Source organism: Nelumbo nucifera, chromosome 5 (genome assembly GCF_055504915.1).
Source record: "Nelumbo nucifera cultivar China Antique chromosome 5, China Antique-T2T, whole genome shotgun sequence".
NCBI lineage: Eukaryota > Viridiplantae > Streptophyta > Magnoliopsida > Proteales > Nelumbonaceae > Nelumbo > Nelumbo nucifera.
This window is the reverse complement of record NC_142653.1, coordinates 20636451-20652489: the sequence shown is the minus strand read 5'-3', so window position 1 is coordinate 20652489 and position 16039 is coordinate 20636451. Positions and strand designations below refer to the sequence as shown.

The following is a 16039-nucleotide window of genomic DNA, read 5'->3' as shown; positions in this document are numbered from 1 at the left end:
AGTGTACCAGGGTGATTATAAAAGGCCCCCTTCCCCCAAAGAAGGAGGTATGTGATTCTTGTGCTTTCTGGTCTTGAAGTCCCTCATTCCCCTTGCCTTCTCAAGAGCACTAACTTGAGCTTCGGAGTGTTCCAACTGGATTCCTCCCCGAAAGTCTCCAATTTCTTCCTTGTTTCAGGTACCTCCAATTCCGTCAGAGGCGAGATAACCAGCAGATAGGACCGACCGGATTGCACATCATCAAGTACCAATTGAAAATTGATTTTAATTTTCCGAACCGAATCTCGTCCTCTCAATTCATTTATCTTGCAATAGCCATGTATTTCTCAATTACTGAGATTTATTTAACAAAAAGAAAACAATTGTTGAAGTTTTTTTTTCCAATTTAAGTGAATACTATGACAAATTAGGAATACGATTTTCTTTCATATTGAAATCATGTTCGCAAAATAAAAATAATTTCGTTTAAATGAAGAATCCAATTACTGTGTGTTTTGTATAGTACGTTACATCAGAATTTCAACAAATTACATTAAAGAGGTTAATAATCTTTTTAATTTTCATTGGTTTACGTTTTATAAAGTGTATTTATTATTAAAAATATCATTGTAATGTATCGTTTTATCGCTGATTTGTTAAAGTTTGAATTATGTTATAGAAATTTATAGAAGGCACTCTGGATTTTGCCTTAAATGAGCAAATGTGGATATGTAAAATACACATTAGCATGCTCTCTTATATATATAGGCTTGCTGAAGTTTCGAGAAAATGGTTGACAACTTTCTATAAATTTTAATTAATGGCTTACGTCATTTTTTGAGGCATTCGTGAAATGAAGTGCTGATGCTACACAAACCCAGCCGCATCTTTCAAGTTTTATTTCATTTTGTTTGTTTCTCCTTTTATAAAAGCAACGCATGTGCACAAAGAGTCTTGGAATATTCATTCCCATCCAGATATGGAAGGCACCAAAATACACAATAGTTATGGTCATCGTTTTGACACAAGATATACCTCCCACTCACAGGCCACAGCCAATAATGGTAATAATGGTAGAGTTCTATTTTCTACATACTTAGGCGCTGTTTGGTACGTTTTTTTTATGGTCTCTGTCGATTATTTACAAGTCCGGTAGGTTGTGATTCGGTCTTTTTCTGTTTGGTTTGATGCACTAAAAAGATATGAAAAATTTGAATCGGGCGATTTTTGGAAAGCTTTAAATGGACTTTTTGTGTTTTTTTTTTTATTTTTTATTTTCGTGTAAAAAAATTCACGGAAAGAAATACCTTAACCAGATGGGATTCAGACTGCTCACATCTTAATGCAAAAGTTTAATACGTCTACAGAACTACCAAAAGATCTAAAAAAAATTTCCAAACAGCCCCTTAAACTATACAAGTTAGAAGTTACTAACTTGGACTACGATCAGCATATCTTTCAACCATTTCAGCACAATTTATTGTCTAACATGGGTTGCTGTCTCACGAACCCTTGGTTTCTGCTACACTTTGTGGTGCCAATCATGGGAATGTACTTAGCAGATAAAAGCAGCTCTTAGAAACGAAAATCATCAAAAAGGAGGGAAAGAAAAGAATAGAGTGAACTGCCGTCTCCTCTTCTCGTAACTTAAAGACAAGATGCACGATTAATCCTAGGAGGGAAAAAAATTCTTTTGCTTTGTAGTTTGTACTTTCGAGGACAAGTGTACAAGAACAGCATATGATACTAGGATTGAGGACCAGCGTATCATACATGGGGCCCCTAAAGAATCTTCTATGACCAGTCAACAGTGTCATTGTACTGATGCGAAGGTGCGGTAATCTTCTACGGCACAACCTGAACTGAAATACAAAATATACACACCTGCCTTGTTTTTCTTAAACAGATTATTTTCCAATAATCCATGACATGATCTAAAACGACCAATCAACCATGAAACTCGATACATGTTGATGGAGCTAATGGCTAAAGAAGACATGTACCCACCAAAAAATTTCTTCATGGGCGTCCTCTTCCCAGCAATTCCAGCATATCTTATTCCACTGATATAAGCAACCACAAATTGGTCCTCAACTTAGCACTTTCCCTCACATGATTCCCAACATTTCCATATCATTGGGTACCAAAAACCTATCCAAAGAGGTGCACAAACAAATATCTATCATCTCCCTACGAAGATTGTATGACTCGTATTGATCAACGCATGAACATCACGTCTGATCTACCACCATCAGAAGATCCCCTTCCTTTCAGAGATTCCATGTAAAGGGGGTTCGCATTGACCATGTCTGGATGGACATTTTGGGCTCCTGAAAAGTCGGGTTTCCTGGTTCCCTGTCCTGTAAACAAGGTAATGGACTTAATGCGATCTAACCCATTGAGTATGAATCCTGCTAAAGAATCCATAGATTTTTCCAATTAAATCATCGGGCGAGCAAGGTGCTCCAACTTCTCCAACTTGATGGAAGGACCACTTAGAGATGAAACAATCTACAAAGTTCTTGATAGAACAGAAAGGTGAAGAATCTGTATGCGTTGCATTCTATTGGAGATAGACATGAGATGATAAGGATTCTAAATATCACAGCAGGACGGTGTACCTCAAGGACCACTATTCAGAACAGATTCCTAGCACAGTTGCAGAAGTCACTTCAATCAAATGATAACCTCCACCATGGGGTAGCATCCCGGCCCAACGACCATAGCAACTTGCCAGATGGGGCCACACGTCTTTTCCATTTTCTCAACATTTCTATTCTAAATTTTTTACTCACAATGATAGCAACAATATTCTATCCATGTTTAGAAGGAAATAGTGCGGAAGAGTACTGAATGGAGAACTTGCCGGATCTCTTTTCCACTGTTAATTCTCAAATTCTAAACTAATGAACTAAAGCCAATGCAATACCGAGTGACAATAAGAAGATGACAGGAACCAGGATGAGCCTGGGGAAAAAGTTATTAACTTGAAGTGTATCTAACCACTGCTTGAGGAAGATAGGAACCAGGATGAGCCTGGGGAAAAAGTTATCTTAAACAACTTGCTACCTAAAGCCACATGAGATTGGAGATTCAGCCGGCCTATCAAGTGCATCCCCGATTTTTATTTTTACCCTTCTCACTCCATACACATCTATTTTTACAACAGAAATCAGTCTTTTTCTTGATGAAGATATCTTCTCATGAGTATGTCTTTAGAAATTCAATACATCAATCTGGATATTCTCGCGGCAATATTCTTAGTACTGTTAGTACACACGTGAGTGTGATAAACACAAGAAGCATGTATATATTTTAATGCAAACTTGAACCAGATGAACCCATCATTCAATTGATAAGGAATAGAAACAATAAGAAATCATAAAGGAGATTGCCGTACCTAGTGCGGTTGCAGTTTGCACGAATGAATCGATGCTGTGATATGTGGATGGCAATCTGAGCGTTTGACAGTGTGCTTATTTAATAAGAACGGCTGTTATCAATAAGAAAGAAGTAGGGATTTTTAGTGTTCAGTCCACCTCAGAATTGGGAAATTGCTTTCCCAAATGCATTTATCATAGACCTTTGGTAATTATCCACTCAATGTGAAATATAAAACAAAGAGGGGTAGATCTCTTATCTTACTGATAAGAGAATACTTAGATCTGTTATTGAAGTCAAACCATTTATAACATCACCAATTGTTTCATACAGTTTCGGAACGAATACAGTGTATGCATATACTTCCAAGAAAATAACTTCAAAATATTATTGTTTTCTTTTATTAATAAGCCCACCCATATTGAGCTTAGACTGACATTAAATGAAAGAAAGTATACGGGTAAAATACCAGCACAATAGTCTGAGACAACGTTTAACCTATATTTTATTCCAAAGGTGCCCTCCGTTGAGGTTTCTAGTGGAGAACATGAAAAGAACAATCCACGGCGACCTCTGGCCCTATTCACAATGGGTCTAAAAGATTCCCATACATGGTCCGATTTTCCGTTTCCCATTACAAAACTGTGGTTGAGATATCGAAGTAAATTTTCTTGCTTGCAAGGTAAAATAATAAAGGTCCGTTTGGTTTGTAGGAATAGGGTTCTGGAATTGGAATTGGAATGGGTTATTCTAATTCCGACTGTTTGGTTGAACAGAATTGGAATCCCATTCTTATTCCTGCTGGAATGCCATTCCTCCATTTGAAAGAATGGTCATTCCCTGGCCTTTTTTTGGGAATGGAATCCCATTCCTACTGATTTTAATTCTCATTTCCATTCTTATCTGAACCAAACAAACTATGAGAATTGACTATTCCAATTCCGATTTCGGAGGATTTCAATTCCAATTCTAAATACGAACCAAACGGATACTAAATATCTCCAACATGCACTACCCGGTAGCGGTACCTCATAAAAAAAAATAAGAAAGGTATAAGAACCTCTTGTTTTATTTGGGAAAAAGGCTAAATGTAGCCACACACAGTAGTGTTTAGAGATTACTATTAAAACGAGCTAAAATGAAAGAAGAAATAACAACTTAATTAGACCAAGGCTCCACCAAAGACAACATTTTATAATTTAAGTTCACACCAGTGCAGATAGAATGAGGAATTCTAGTAAACAAACAAGCAACTCTTAGATACCTCGCCCTACCGACAATGTGAGACCCATGAAATTCGTTTACTAGCATTCCTCTTATCTATAAATTTCATCAAAACGTACTGTTCTGGCCTTATTTTATTTGTTTATCTATTTGGAACCTGGAAGGGTGGGGTGAATTGTATCGTCTATGCAGTTTTTACTATAAATAAATTGTCTATAGCTTGATATGTACTTAATTTGTGCAAGGGACTTAAATTAAAATTAATGGCATGCTTTCGCTTAAAAAATCAATAGTGTGCTTTTCATCATCCATTTCTATATACTTCAACGTACTACCTCTAATAAATATAACCGTGGTGGAAAGGATTGTTTTTTAATTGTTGAAAATCATTTAAAATTAAATACTATGAAAAATGCATTTATAACCTTTTGTATTTGGGTATCATGTCATCCTTTACAAAGTCCATTTACCAGTAATATGTTTTTTTGACATGTATTAGACTGAGATAATTCCCTATGTGAACAAAAACGACATGTGTAGAAGAGCTAAGAATAAATAAAAAGGACATGGGCAAAAATATTAAGTAAAGATAAATGCATTAATGATTTAACAGGGGATATGACTTTAAATAAAACAGATTGGCAAAACAGGGTTCATATGGCCAACCCTATATAAACATGATGACTACAACTAAAGGAAATATTATATACTATATAAATATACAAATAATACATCTATATTATATATATAAAAAGATGGTCCACATCACATGGCCTTTCCTTTTTCCAAACCTCTTTTCCTACACTTCACTTAACCCTATCTCCATTCCACCTTCCCACCACTCCCAATTTGCCAAGTCTCAGCTTCTCTGTTTCTATTCCACCTATTCATGTTTCACATTAGTGGCGGGCATGTATAAGCATCATGATATACATGGGAAACCGAAAATCAGCATATTTGATATTAGCCAAAATGAGCATAGTTGATGGAATTCAAATTTTAAAGAGGAACGTAGATGGAAATCGAGTTTTAGAAATGACCATAGGTGATAGGTCATTAGGATTCTTAATAATCTTTCCTTCTCACAACCACCCTGTTTTTCCATTCATATAGAATCTTCTTCCACTCCAATCTATTATCTATATCGAGCATCGCACAGTCGTATTGCTCTGTTTTTGTCACCATTTGAGAGACGATTACTCGTGATAACTTTCCTCTGTTTTTGGCACAGTTCAGCAATGATTATCTATCTGGATCGAGCATGTTATCGATTCTCTAATATCAATTTTCTAACATCACTTCTCTGATTACAGTGCTCTGTTTTTACCACAGTTTGAACGGCAATAGCTTCGATGGTATGATGTATAGTGCATAGTAATTGGCCATAGAGTAGAATCGAGCAACTGCGCTGATGCTCAATGTCCACCGAGTCAAACCCTTGCTTCTTAATCACCATATAGTGCGGTTAGGATCCTTCCTGTACTCACGTTTGCCTCAAAAACAAAATCTGTGGGATTGAATCTTTTTGTCATTTTTTAACATGTTCTAAGTGGAGGTGATTTCTGAGATTGAATCTGCAAAGGTAGATTCTTGATTTATGCTTTCACTTCGGTATTTTTGTTACAATATATCTAAATATAGAAAATAATTTATCATTTTTGAACAATCAAAGGCTGGTTAGCTCCCTACATATGTTTCAACAATGCATCGGGTCAAAACCCGATTATAAGTTGTGTGAAATTCAGGTTTTTGGAAATCCATATTGACATTACGGGTGAAGAAGATAATGAAAATGGATCATGTACGTGTGAGATGACCCTTTTTCAAAACTACTTACATGTTTGATTAGTGTGAGAAGACCCTTTTTCAAAAACTTCTTTTCTTCAAAATTTCAAAATTATTTTACATGTGTGTCCCATTTCTCAAAACCACATTATATAACATGTGCTATTGTTGCCTTTAATATATTTTTGTGACAATTGTGTATCGTTTCCTTTAATTATGCATATATGAAAGGCACCTAAATTATCAAATAAATAAAAATAAATTATTGTTATTTTATTTTCATAATTTTCTTTTTATTTCATTGTTTCAGTACTCTGGCTTTAGAATAACCGTGCATCGCACGAGGACTCACTAAGCATATTTATATTATTCAATTTCTCTTTGGTAATACAGAAAAAGAAGTGAATTAAAATAGTCTCTCATGTGAACGAGATATATTCATGGTTGTAACCTGATGAGGGCGGATTTGGCCCTCCAATGACATTATGACATCTAACACTTCATGTCAATTAAGTGTAGCCTCTTGATAATTCAGACAACTCGAGCTCGCCACAAGCAGTTCACCCTCATAGCCTGACAACTTAGACAACTCGACACCGCACCGGCAGCTCACCACAGGCAACTCACCCTCATAGCCTAGCAACTTAGACAACTTGGCACTGTACCAACAGCTCGCCACTTACGGGCAACTCGCCTCCTATTCAGACCGACCACCGCATGACAACCCCGAGGAGCTCACCACCGTACCCCGCATTTTACGGGATTGTGACTTGTAACGGCTATATTAGCTCACCCACTCCCCGAGTCAGGCGGAAATGGACAACCTTACCGGTTGGTGGTTTTATCCCCACCTAACACGAAAGCAGGTCCCGTCATAACGGGAATCCAGGAACTACTCCAACAAACCTACAAGGACTCCAATATATAAAGACCTCACCCCCCCAGGGCGAAGGTGAGAGGTGATCCCTGCTCTCTAACTCTCTTGCAATCTAAGGTTATTTTCAGCTCGCAACTAAGTGCTGACTTAGCCATCGGAGTGACCCTGCCGGGTAAACACTCCCGAATTCTCTGATTCAGTTCTTGCAAGTCCCTCAGCTCCCGTCGTCTATAAATATGAACAGATCATTTCCTACGAGGATGGGTTCCTCAGTTCTCGCCATTTACAAAGAGGAATAGATCATCTCCTCCAGGGAGCAGTCGGATTGCACTACACCAATGAGCTCCACTTTAATTACTGAGTCACAGGCCACTAGAGAGCATACCAACTAACGAGGTATTTAGCCAAAAAACTGATATGTGATGATGCTCGGATCAATTAGAAGTTGGAACAAGAAGCAATGATTTAACATGGCCATCAGTCGCAATGTAGTACAGTTAGCTCATTACAAAGTAGAAGAGGCTGAAGATCAACTCCAATGTCCACCTCTGGCATTCTCCTAGAAAACTGAGTTATCGATTGGAGTAGGGTGTGGACGAATTGGTTCATCTACTTGACACGCTGTTGTGATCGCTCTTCGAGTAAACACCATAGTAGTGTGTCGGGTCAAAAAGATGAAGCTTTCCGCGTCGGCAAATTGTCTCTTGGGTCGGCGGGTTTGGTCACTTTAATTAATAATTTTAATTAACAGGTTATATTAACAGTAATTTGAATTACTGTTATTAACAGGTTACAAAACTTAATTAAACTGCATTTAATAGTAATTTAAATTTAAGTTACTGCTAATAGTATAAATTGAGGGTAATATTGAATTAACAGAATTTAACAAGTTTTATTAATAGTAATATTAACAAAGCTCAATTATTTAACACTAATATTGATAATAATTTAATATAAATAACATAAACTTTGTGCAAATTGAAATGACTATAATACACATAAGAAATTGGACACTTTCACTATAGTTGTAACTTTGACAGGTTGATTGAGATTGTTAAACTTTGAATGGGTCTGGTCCTAAAGCCGGGCTCGATATAGTTTAAATTCTTCAAATAATAAATTTAGATGCCTAAACTTGGGTTTTGGTCAGACCAATTAGATATAATGTTTTGTTTGGACTTAGTGCGGCTGGACCAATTGAAAATATTATAACACTCCTTTTACTTTAATTTCCTTAAACCCATTTTCCGTGACCTGTTTAGTGAGTTTTTTTAATTAGAATAATTAATACAAATTAATAAAAAATAACAAAGCCTAACCAACCTAAAAATAATGTTTGGATTGGACTTAAACCACTTCAGCCCAATATGTCATAACTAGCTCCTTTTGCTTCAAGCTTTACTTGGCTGTGCATTGTACGGGCTCCATTAGTATCTAATATAATACATTATCTCCTAAAATTTTTGAGTAGTAGAAGAGGCCTTTTTTTTGTTACACATTATGATGCCTTTTGTTTTTCTTTTTTGTCTTTTTTTATGATAGGTACATCAAAGAAATTCGGTTTCGGTTTGGGCAAAGACCATTCAAGCAGCTTTTACAGTCTTGCATTGAGAATATCTCCCTGCTTATGTGCTTTATTTTATGGGGAGATATTCTCAATGCAAGATTGTAAAAGACAGTTGGAATAGTGTAGGCACAGACTTGTCCTAATGGGAAGCCAATCTCTACACAAAGTGAGGTAGTGTTTCCCCAAATCCTATACCCCCAATGAAGATTTAAAATACCCGTATCATATCAGGGCCTTTCCGATACAGGTCAGGCCATGGTTTAAAGGATAATCGGGATTTAAACTGATCCCTTTGAACCAATTTTAAAAAAATAATAATAATAAATACAAAAAAAACACCGATACTGGCGTACCGGCCTGTATCACTATTTAAAACCTTATCCCTAATCCTTATGGGGGCACGACTCCAACACAAGTCTCCACTACAACCAACTAAATTAGACCTTACCAAGTTACCAGATTGGTAAATTTGACATTATGTAAACAAATGTCTAACGGTTCCATTGTTTATATCTAAATTGTGATTTAAGATTAATATCACCAACATGACAAAAACAGAGTTCCTTTTACCTTTCTAGCGATGCTACAGGATTACAGGTCATTTATACTTCTTTTTTGCATTTCCACAGTATTGAATGTCAGTAAACTTCCATAGTGGTTTTTGGTTCTTGTGTATCCGTTTTCATATTTAAAAACCTTTTTCTCTGAGTGGCTTTCAAGTAACCTGGATTTTAAGGGAGCATTCTCTTTAAATAGTTAAAATAAACTAAAAGAGGATATAAATCATACGTAAAGACAAAATGCCTTGAACAAAATTGCGGTGGGTGAACTAGCTCTGTCCTGTCTCTTGCAGTATGTTTGGTTTGAAGGAAAAAGTTAGGAAAGGAAAGGAACTTTAAAGATTTTATATGGGTTTTCCTATTTTTCCTTCAAACCAAACACAGCCCAAGGAACGAGAGTGGTTAAAAAAAAAGGAGGAATTATAATGGTTTTTCCTTCTCATGTACTATTATCAAAATTGATTATTCCCCTAAAGTATGTCTTACAGTTTTTTTCCTCTTAATAAAAATTACAATAAATTCTGCCGACCTTTATGCTCCATCCATCTGCTTTCCCTACTTAAGGTGACTTTGACACAAGTTTTTTGGGTTATACTGCTGAACTAGCTCTTTTGAGTGTTGCCAAATACCTAAACTAGCTCTTTTGAGTGTTACCTAACGCCTACATCCATCCATGACCCGATAAGGTCTTAACCCGTAAAAGAGAAACACCCGTTGAGCCATTGGTCCTGTTCTACGTGAAAAAAAACATGAGCCATTATTGTACGGACTTGGCTAGCCAGCTAGAATCCTTGGATTGTTGTTCAGGAACAAAGAAACAAATCTACAACCTCCCTGGCGTGTAAGATCGCTCGCAACAAAGAAAGGTCCAAAATGGAACTAGTGTTTATACTTGCTACAGTTCAACCGCACTATTAAGTACTTAAGTGAGAAAAAGGGGCCGTAGCAAGCTCGTGATAGTGGACTACGGCCGTTGGATTGATCATACTTTCAACTTGGCCACCCTCATGCCATATTGTAAGAGACAAAGCAGATGATACATCAGGAACGAAGATCAGCTTAGATAGTTACAAAGAAGATCGGCTTAGCTGGATTTCCATTCCTTGGTCCTTTCCCCCCTGTTTCTTTATTTAGTTGGGATTCGGTAAACCACTCAAACACTTGAAACCATTAGATCGGAATAAACGATGGGACCCACCAAATCTCGTTGCAAATTTCCAATCCAATGTTGTCAGAAGCGGTCTCTCACATGAACATGAGGCTGGTTGCAGTGTCTTTTCCTTTTTTTCACATAATGCATGCTTATCGCCTTATCGGCTTATCCTCCTCAGACCTAAGCTAAACCCATAAGTAACCACATGAGATACGAATGGATCTCTCTCATAAACCACGTGACTTTTTGCTAAAACGGGCTGCTAACTTCTTACCAATGAGAAAACAAAGCGCTTTCATTTCGCTAAGAAAAAAAAGCACACCCCATAGGTTCCGTTTGGTTTGTCGGATGGGATGAGAAAAAGGAAATATTTAAAAAATATTTTTTTTCTTTCATTTATTTTAAGGGAAATAGAGGGATAAGATGATAAAAATGTGGGATGTCAGATCCTAAAATTATAGATTTGGGGTCGTACCAAAACTGTGCGATCCTAGTGGAAAATTTTGAGAAACCACTGTAGAGAACCAGCGACGACGAACAGAGGGAGAGAACCAATGCCTTCCCTGTTACCATCGGCGATCTATTACCTCCCCTTCCCCATTCGAACCCAGAAACATAGCAGCGGTGACAAAAAACACTATTCATCGTCTTCTCAACAACGAACACAAGAAATACCAACGACGGTGACTAGGATCATTTACCCTCTAGTACCTTTCCGTTCATCATCTTCGCTTTCGACAGACGAACAACTATCTCCGGCGGCACTGTTCGCTTTTCAATGGTGACCAGTGGCACTGTTTATTGTCTTCACTTTTCGTTGGCAAATTATTGTTCGTCTTCCTCTTGGTGAAACAAAGCACCCCACTGTTCATCGTCTTCGCTTTCCGCCGGTGAACTACTGTTCGTCTTCCTCTTGATGAAATAGAACACAATTCATCGTCTTCACTTTCCTCTCAAATTTTTATACTTTCCCATCCCATCGGATCTTTTCCCATCCCACCCAAATCTTCCCCCAAACCAAACGAAACCTTATAAAATGACAGATTTTACTTCTTATTTTGTTCCTTCCTAAATAAAGTTCCTTGTTTTTCTAGGTTAATGTTTCTGTCCGCTGCATATAGGCTCTTTTCTTAATGGGCTATCTAATATCAAACCAAACAGGCTAATAACCCAACAAGAAAATCGCATGCAGACGATATTTGTTTGTTATGAAAATGACTCAATTATTAAATTTAAAAACACAAAAAAGGAAAAAAAACTATCATCAGACTGTGATTCTTTTACCTCTCATCTTGTGGTTCCGAAGGAGTTTAGTCACAACAACTGGCACCACCCCATCCCACCCTTCTCTAGTATATAAAGGACGCGCATGGCAAGCTATCATCATCACTTGCCCAGAGTCTTTCTTCTCCCTTTCTTCCCATTTCCTGGGGAGCAGCAGCTCTGCCGTTTCCCTTTGTTGGCCTTCCCATCGTCTTTCTCAGTCTAACGATCCACTTCTACTGATCATTCTTCTCGGAGGCTATCTACGATTTCCTTATTCTAAACGTACCAGTTCTCACTCACATTCCGCAGAAGGGATGGCATCCAGCTCGCTCTCCCGCAGCTCCAGCTCCACCTGGACTGCTAAGCAGAACAAATTGTTTGAGAAGGCGTTGGCCATTTATGACAAGGATACTCCTGACCGCTGGCAGAATATCGCCAAGGCCGTGGGCGGGAAAACTGTGGAAGAAGTAAAGAGGCACTATGAGATCCTGATAGAGGATCTCAACCACATCGAGTCTGGGAAAGTGCCCTTCCCCAATTACAAGATGACTGGGGGGAACAATAACAAAAGCAACGGCGTTGCCGAAGAAGAACAAAGGTAGTATTCCAAGTCCCAACACTCTCTCTTACCTTTGTTAGCACAGTGTAAGCAGTTATGAAGATGAACATACTAATCCATAATGAATTGATTTAAGCCCTCAACTTCCTTTCAGTGTTCAGAATCCATGGCTGGTCAATACAAGTGGGCCTTTTTCTTCCTTGATCCATAGGTCAGGAGAGTATTTGCTGACATCATGAGTCATCACTACACAACAGCAAGTTAAAGGTGGCAATATATGTATACTGTACAGCCATTATATCCTAACTATGACATCCTTAAAAGAATCCACATCCGTTTCGATTACAAGTGGGTTGTTTCTTTGATTCACCCACTGGTATCGTGATCTACCATCGCCTTACAGTCAAACTAAGCGGTTTGTGAGGTAGTGCTAAAGCCGGAAAACTGGATGCCCTCTTACAGTCTTACTCAAACTTTACGATCTCTATCGAACTATTCGATCTTTCCATTGGGCACAAAAAACTCAAATCCATCTCCTCTACCAGAGAACATTTAATGGACAACTATCTACCCATTCTCTCCCAAGTTCTTATCATGTTCCTAACCGAAAAGCAAGCTCACATGAAATCTAATCCAGCTGGCCCCGGCTAACCTGTACGTTTCCTGTGCCTCCAATCTCATTCCATAAGAAACTTTGATCTATGACTAAGACTACTCGCTTTCGAATTTGTGTCGTTGTGCGGGTGTGAATCTGATCCTCACTTTTCAAATTAAGCAATTCTTTTCGATTTACGGACTAAGCATTTAGCCAGCAGTTTTAACAGAAATTTTCCCAATGGTTTGGACAATTATGTTGGTGCTTGTTTTTATAGTTGAATAGAAAATTAGGGTTTGACGTTTGGTAGGGTTAATTTTCATCTCTTCCTTGCAGGCTGAAGTATCTCAGGCTTTAGTTAGATAGAATCCAGATCCACTACAATAAAGATCTACTACTCTTCTGGTTTCTGCTTTAGAGACAGGTGCAGTGTTGAAAAAAAGAATCTCCACCTGTGATTCTTCATTTTCTCCTGTTCCTCTTGACTGTTATAAATTTACTCTTCTGTTCCTATAAATGTACTGGGTAAGAGTATTAGATCTATGTCTTCTAGACCATATGTTGTTCCCACTGTAATGGATTCTTAAGTACAGAGATGGATTAATATATTTGGTCTAACAGATTAAGTATTCGTTATTCCTTAGAATCTAATAACGAAAATTGAGATTGAAATGTAGAGTCACAAGAATGCACAGAAAATAACAGCAATAGACAATAGTAATTTACAAGAGAAGAAAAAAGTAATAAATTTCACTTAGGGTTTGAAGATCTAAAACCTTGTTAATCAGGAGCTCCGTGTTTGGTCCTTTAAACGAAGGAAGAACTGAAACAGGTGCCTTGCGGAGGAAAAAGCCAACGAGCTCGAATGAAATCTTCCGTGGGAGTTGCAGAGAGAGGGAGAGAGAGAGAGAGGCCATGTTCGGAATCTGAGACCCGAAGAGATTAGGAAAGATCGAATAAACAACAACGCTGTTACGCTGGTGAGGCAAATGAGAGTGGAAGGGGCGGGAAATTTTTCCCTTTTGAAAACTTTGCAAACAAGACGGAGACGGGGTAATTTACTAATTTTTCTGCCAAGACCATTGCAAAAGCCACTCCATTTATCCTAAATTACGAGGTAGGACAACTGACAACTGTATGCGTTTCTTATGGGATTTTCGATTTTGCCATTTCGATCAAGAACTTGCAGGATTTTCTCATGTTTCCTCTTCACAAACCAGTGATTTTAATTTTCAAACTCTCATCTCTTTTTATCCAACAAAAAAAACTCACCCCAGATTTTTAACCCTATCGTACAGATGGATGAATCTCACGGTGAATCGATGTCAAATACACAGCTAGAATGCGGTTTATAGCAAAGAGATCTGCTCCTCATAAAGCGCGCCTCACTTCGGTCTCCCCATGAATAATAAATACGATTATAGATGTGCCCGATGTACGGCAGAACACGCTGTGAGGTCGGTGTGAGGCGCCTTATATTAAGCGCAGATTCGGACTCGGTTTATAGGGGCTATGGAGCTATAATTTCAGATTTATGCGGTGGAGTGGAATGTACTTCACCGAGAAAAACGATATCTGGTCTTAATACTCGCCAATAGTACTGATCGACGGTCCAAAATGTAGTGAGAGGGTTAACAACACGAAGATGAATGGTCGTATCGTAATCCCAGCTGCATATGAGCCGCGGGTGCATACGAGTACGACGTTAAGGTAGTACCAGCAACTCTTGAACGAATGGCCTGGGGATCTGCACTTAGTTCTGGTACGGCGTACGACCTATGCTGCAAAAAATCAGGGAATCATCAAAGGTTGCAGGGGAAAGAGATACAGCTTCGCAAATCGCAATCGCAATCGCAAGCTGGCATCATCTCCGTTCGTCAATTAGGGTGGGCATGAGATTTGGGATGGGACTTCGTGTTAGACTTCGTCCTCTCTCTCCAGTCTCCACTGGGGAGAATTCTCTGAAGTCTGAACGGAGACCTCCTCTATCTCCAACTTTTTTTCCCTCTCAAAATATACAAATTTCTTTTGTTAAAGGAACAAAAAAGAAAACGTTTCTAATCTTTACATACTTGAAGCAATCAAACTGAGTATAAATTAATTGTAGTGTTAATTTGAATAATTAGTGAGCGAATCGAGGACTAGGGTAGATTCCTTTGAACTGGACAACGAAGATCGACCATGGTGTTTGGAGCTACTCGTGGGGTTGCACGGATTCACGGGAGTACAGGGGCTATGAGATACAACACGAGAATGCTGCGAAGCGAAATCATAAAACATACTTCTTGACAAGAATGATGATGTTACCATCCACTTGTCCCTGGTAGCATGGTTATCTTCGTTAGGAGAATTCACCCTTAAAAGCTGTTAGATGGAGGGAACCCAAGCATGGGACAAATAGATCGTAACATCCCATCATGCTTCTGCAGTTCCGATGCCCACGCAGGCTGGCTTTAAATTAGTCCACCTAGAGGCATAGTGTAGATGATACCATTGGTTATGTGACTTTGGAGAACTCATCCCTAAGAGTTAGTTATTAGAGGGAGGGAACCCAAGCACATATATACCCCACAATAGCATCCCATTCTACCAATGTGGGATACCTCACATTTATGTTATGTGACTTTGGAGAATTCACCCCTAAAAGCTAACCGTTAGAGGGAGGGAACCCAAGAATATATATATCCCACAACAACATCCCATTCTACCGATGTGGGATACCTTGCATTAGCATCCCATGCTACCAACATGGGACAAATGGATTGTAACATCCCACCATGCTTCGACAGTCCCGGGGTCCATGTAGGCCGGCTTTGCACTAGTCCACCTAGTCCCGGTCGAACACTACAATACTGACATCACCACCTGTGCCGCACGATTGCTATTGGGAGGCATAGTGTAGGTTCTGATAACATTTGTTATGTACCTTACGAGAACTCATCTCTAAAAGCTAGTTGTTAGAGGGAGGGAATCCAAACACATATATACCTCACAGCAGCATCCCATTCTATCGATGTGGGATACCTTACATTAGCATCCCATAGTACCAACATGGGACAAATGGATCGTATGAGAGGGTAGAGTGCTTGAGTA

General features: G+C 38.5%; 1 protein-coding gene and 1 long non-coding RNA gene across 4 annotated transcripts; one reads left to right on the top strand and one right to left on the bottom strand.

Annotated features, from left to right (window-relative positions):
* Nucleotides 1–5163: 5163 nt before the first annotated feature.
* LOC104595680 (uncharacterized) lies at nucleotides 5164–15015 on the bottom strand. The gene is made up of 2 exons (XR_016075880.1): nucleotides 13723–15015; nucleotides 5164–5467 (listed from the first exon to the last, which is right to left on the bottom strand). It is a non-coding gene; the product is annotated as an uncharacterized LOC104595680 (long non-coding RNA).
* On the top strand, nucleotides 11898–13564 carry LOC104595679 (protein RADIALIS-like 3). 3 transcript variants are annotated; one of them, XM_088886977.1, is made up of 3 exons: nucleotides 11898–12390; nucleotides 12506–12562; nucleotides 13283–13564. In XM_088886977.1, exons 1-3 carry the CDS (start codon nucleotides 12107–12109, stop codon nucleotides 13302–13304), a joined length of 363 nt encoding a protein of 120 aa, XP_088743103.1. In that variant the 5' UTR covers nucleotides 11898–12106; the 3' UTR covers nucleotides 13305–13564. The 3 variants fall into 3 exon arrangements, with proteins under 3 accessions (XP_088743103.1, XP_010254824.1, XP_010254825.1); XM_010256522.3 differs by having other exon boundaries at nucleotides 12506–12618; XM_010256523.3 differs by lacking the exon at nucleotides 12506–12562 and having other exon boundaries at nucleotides 11907–12390.
* Nucleotides 15016–16039: the final 1024 nt, after the last annotated feature.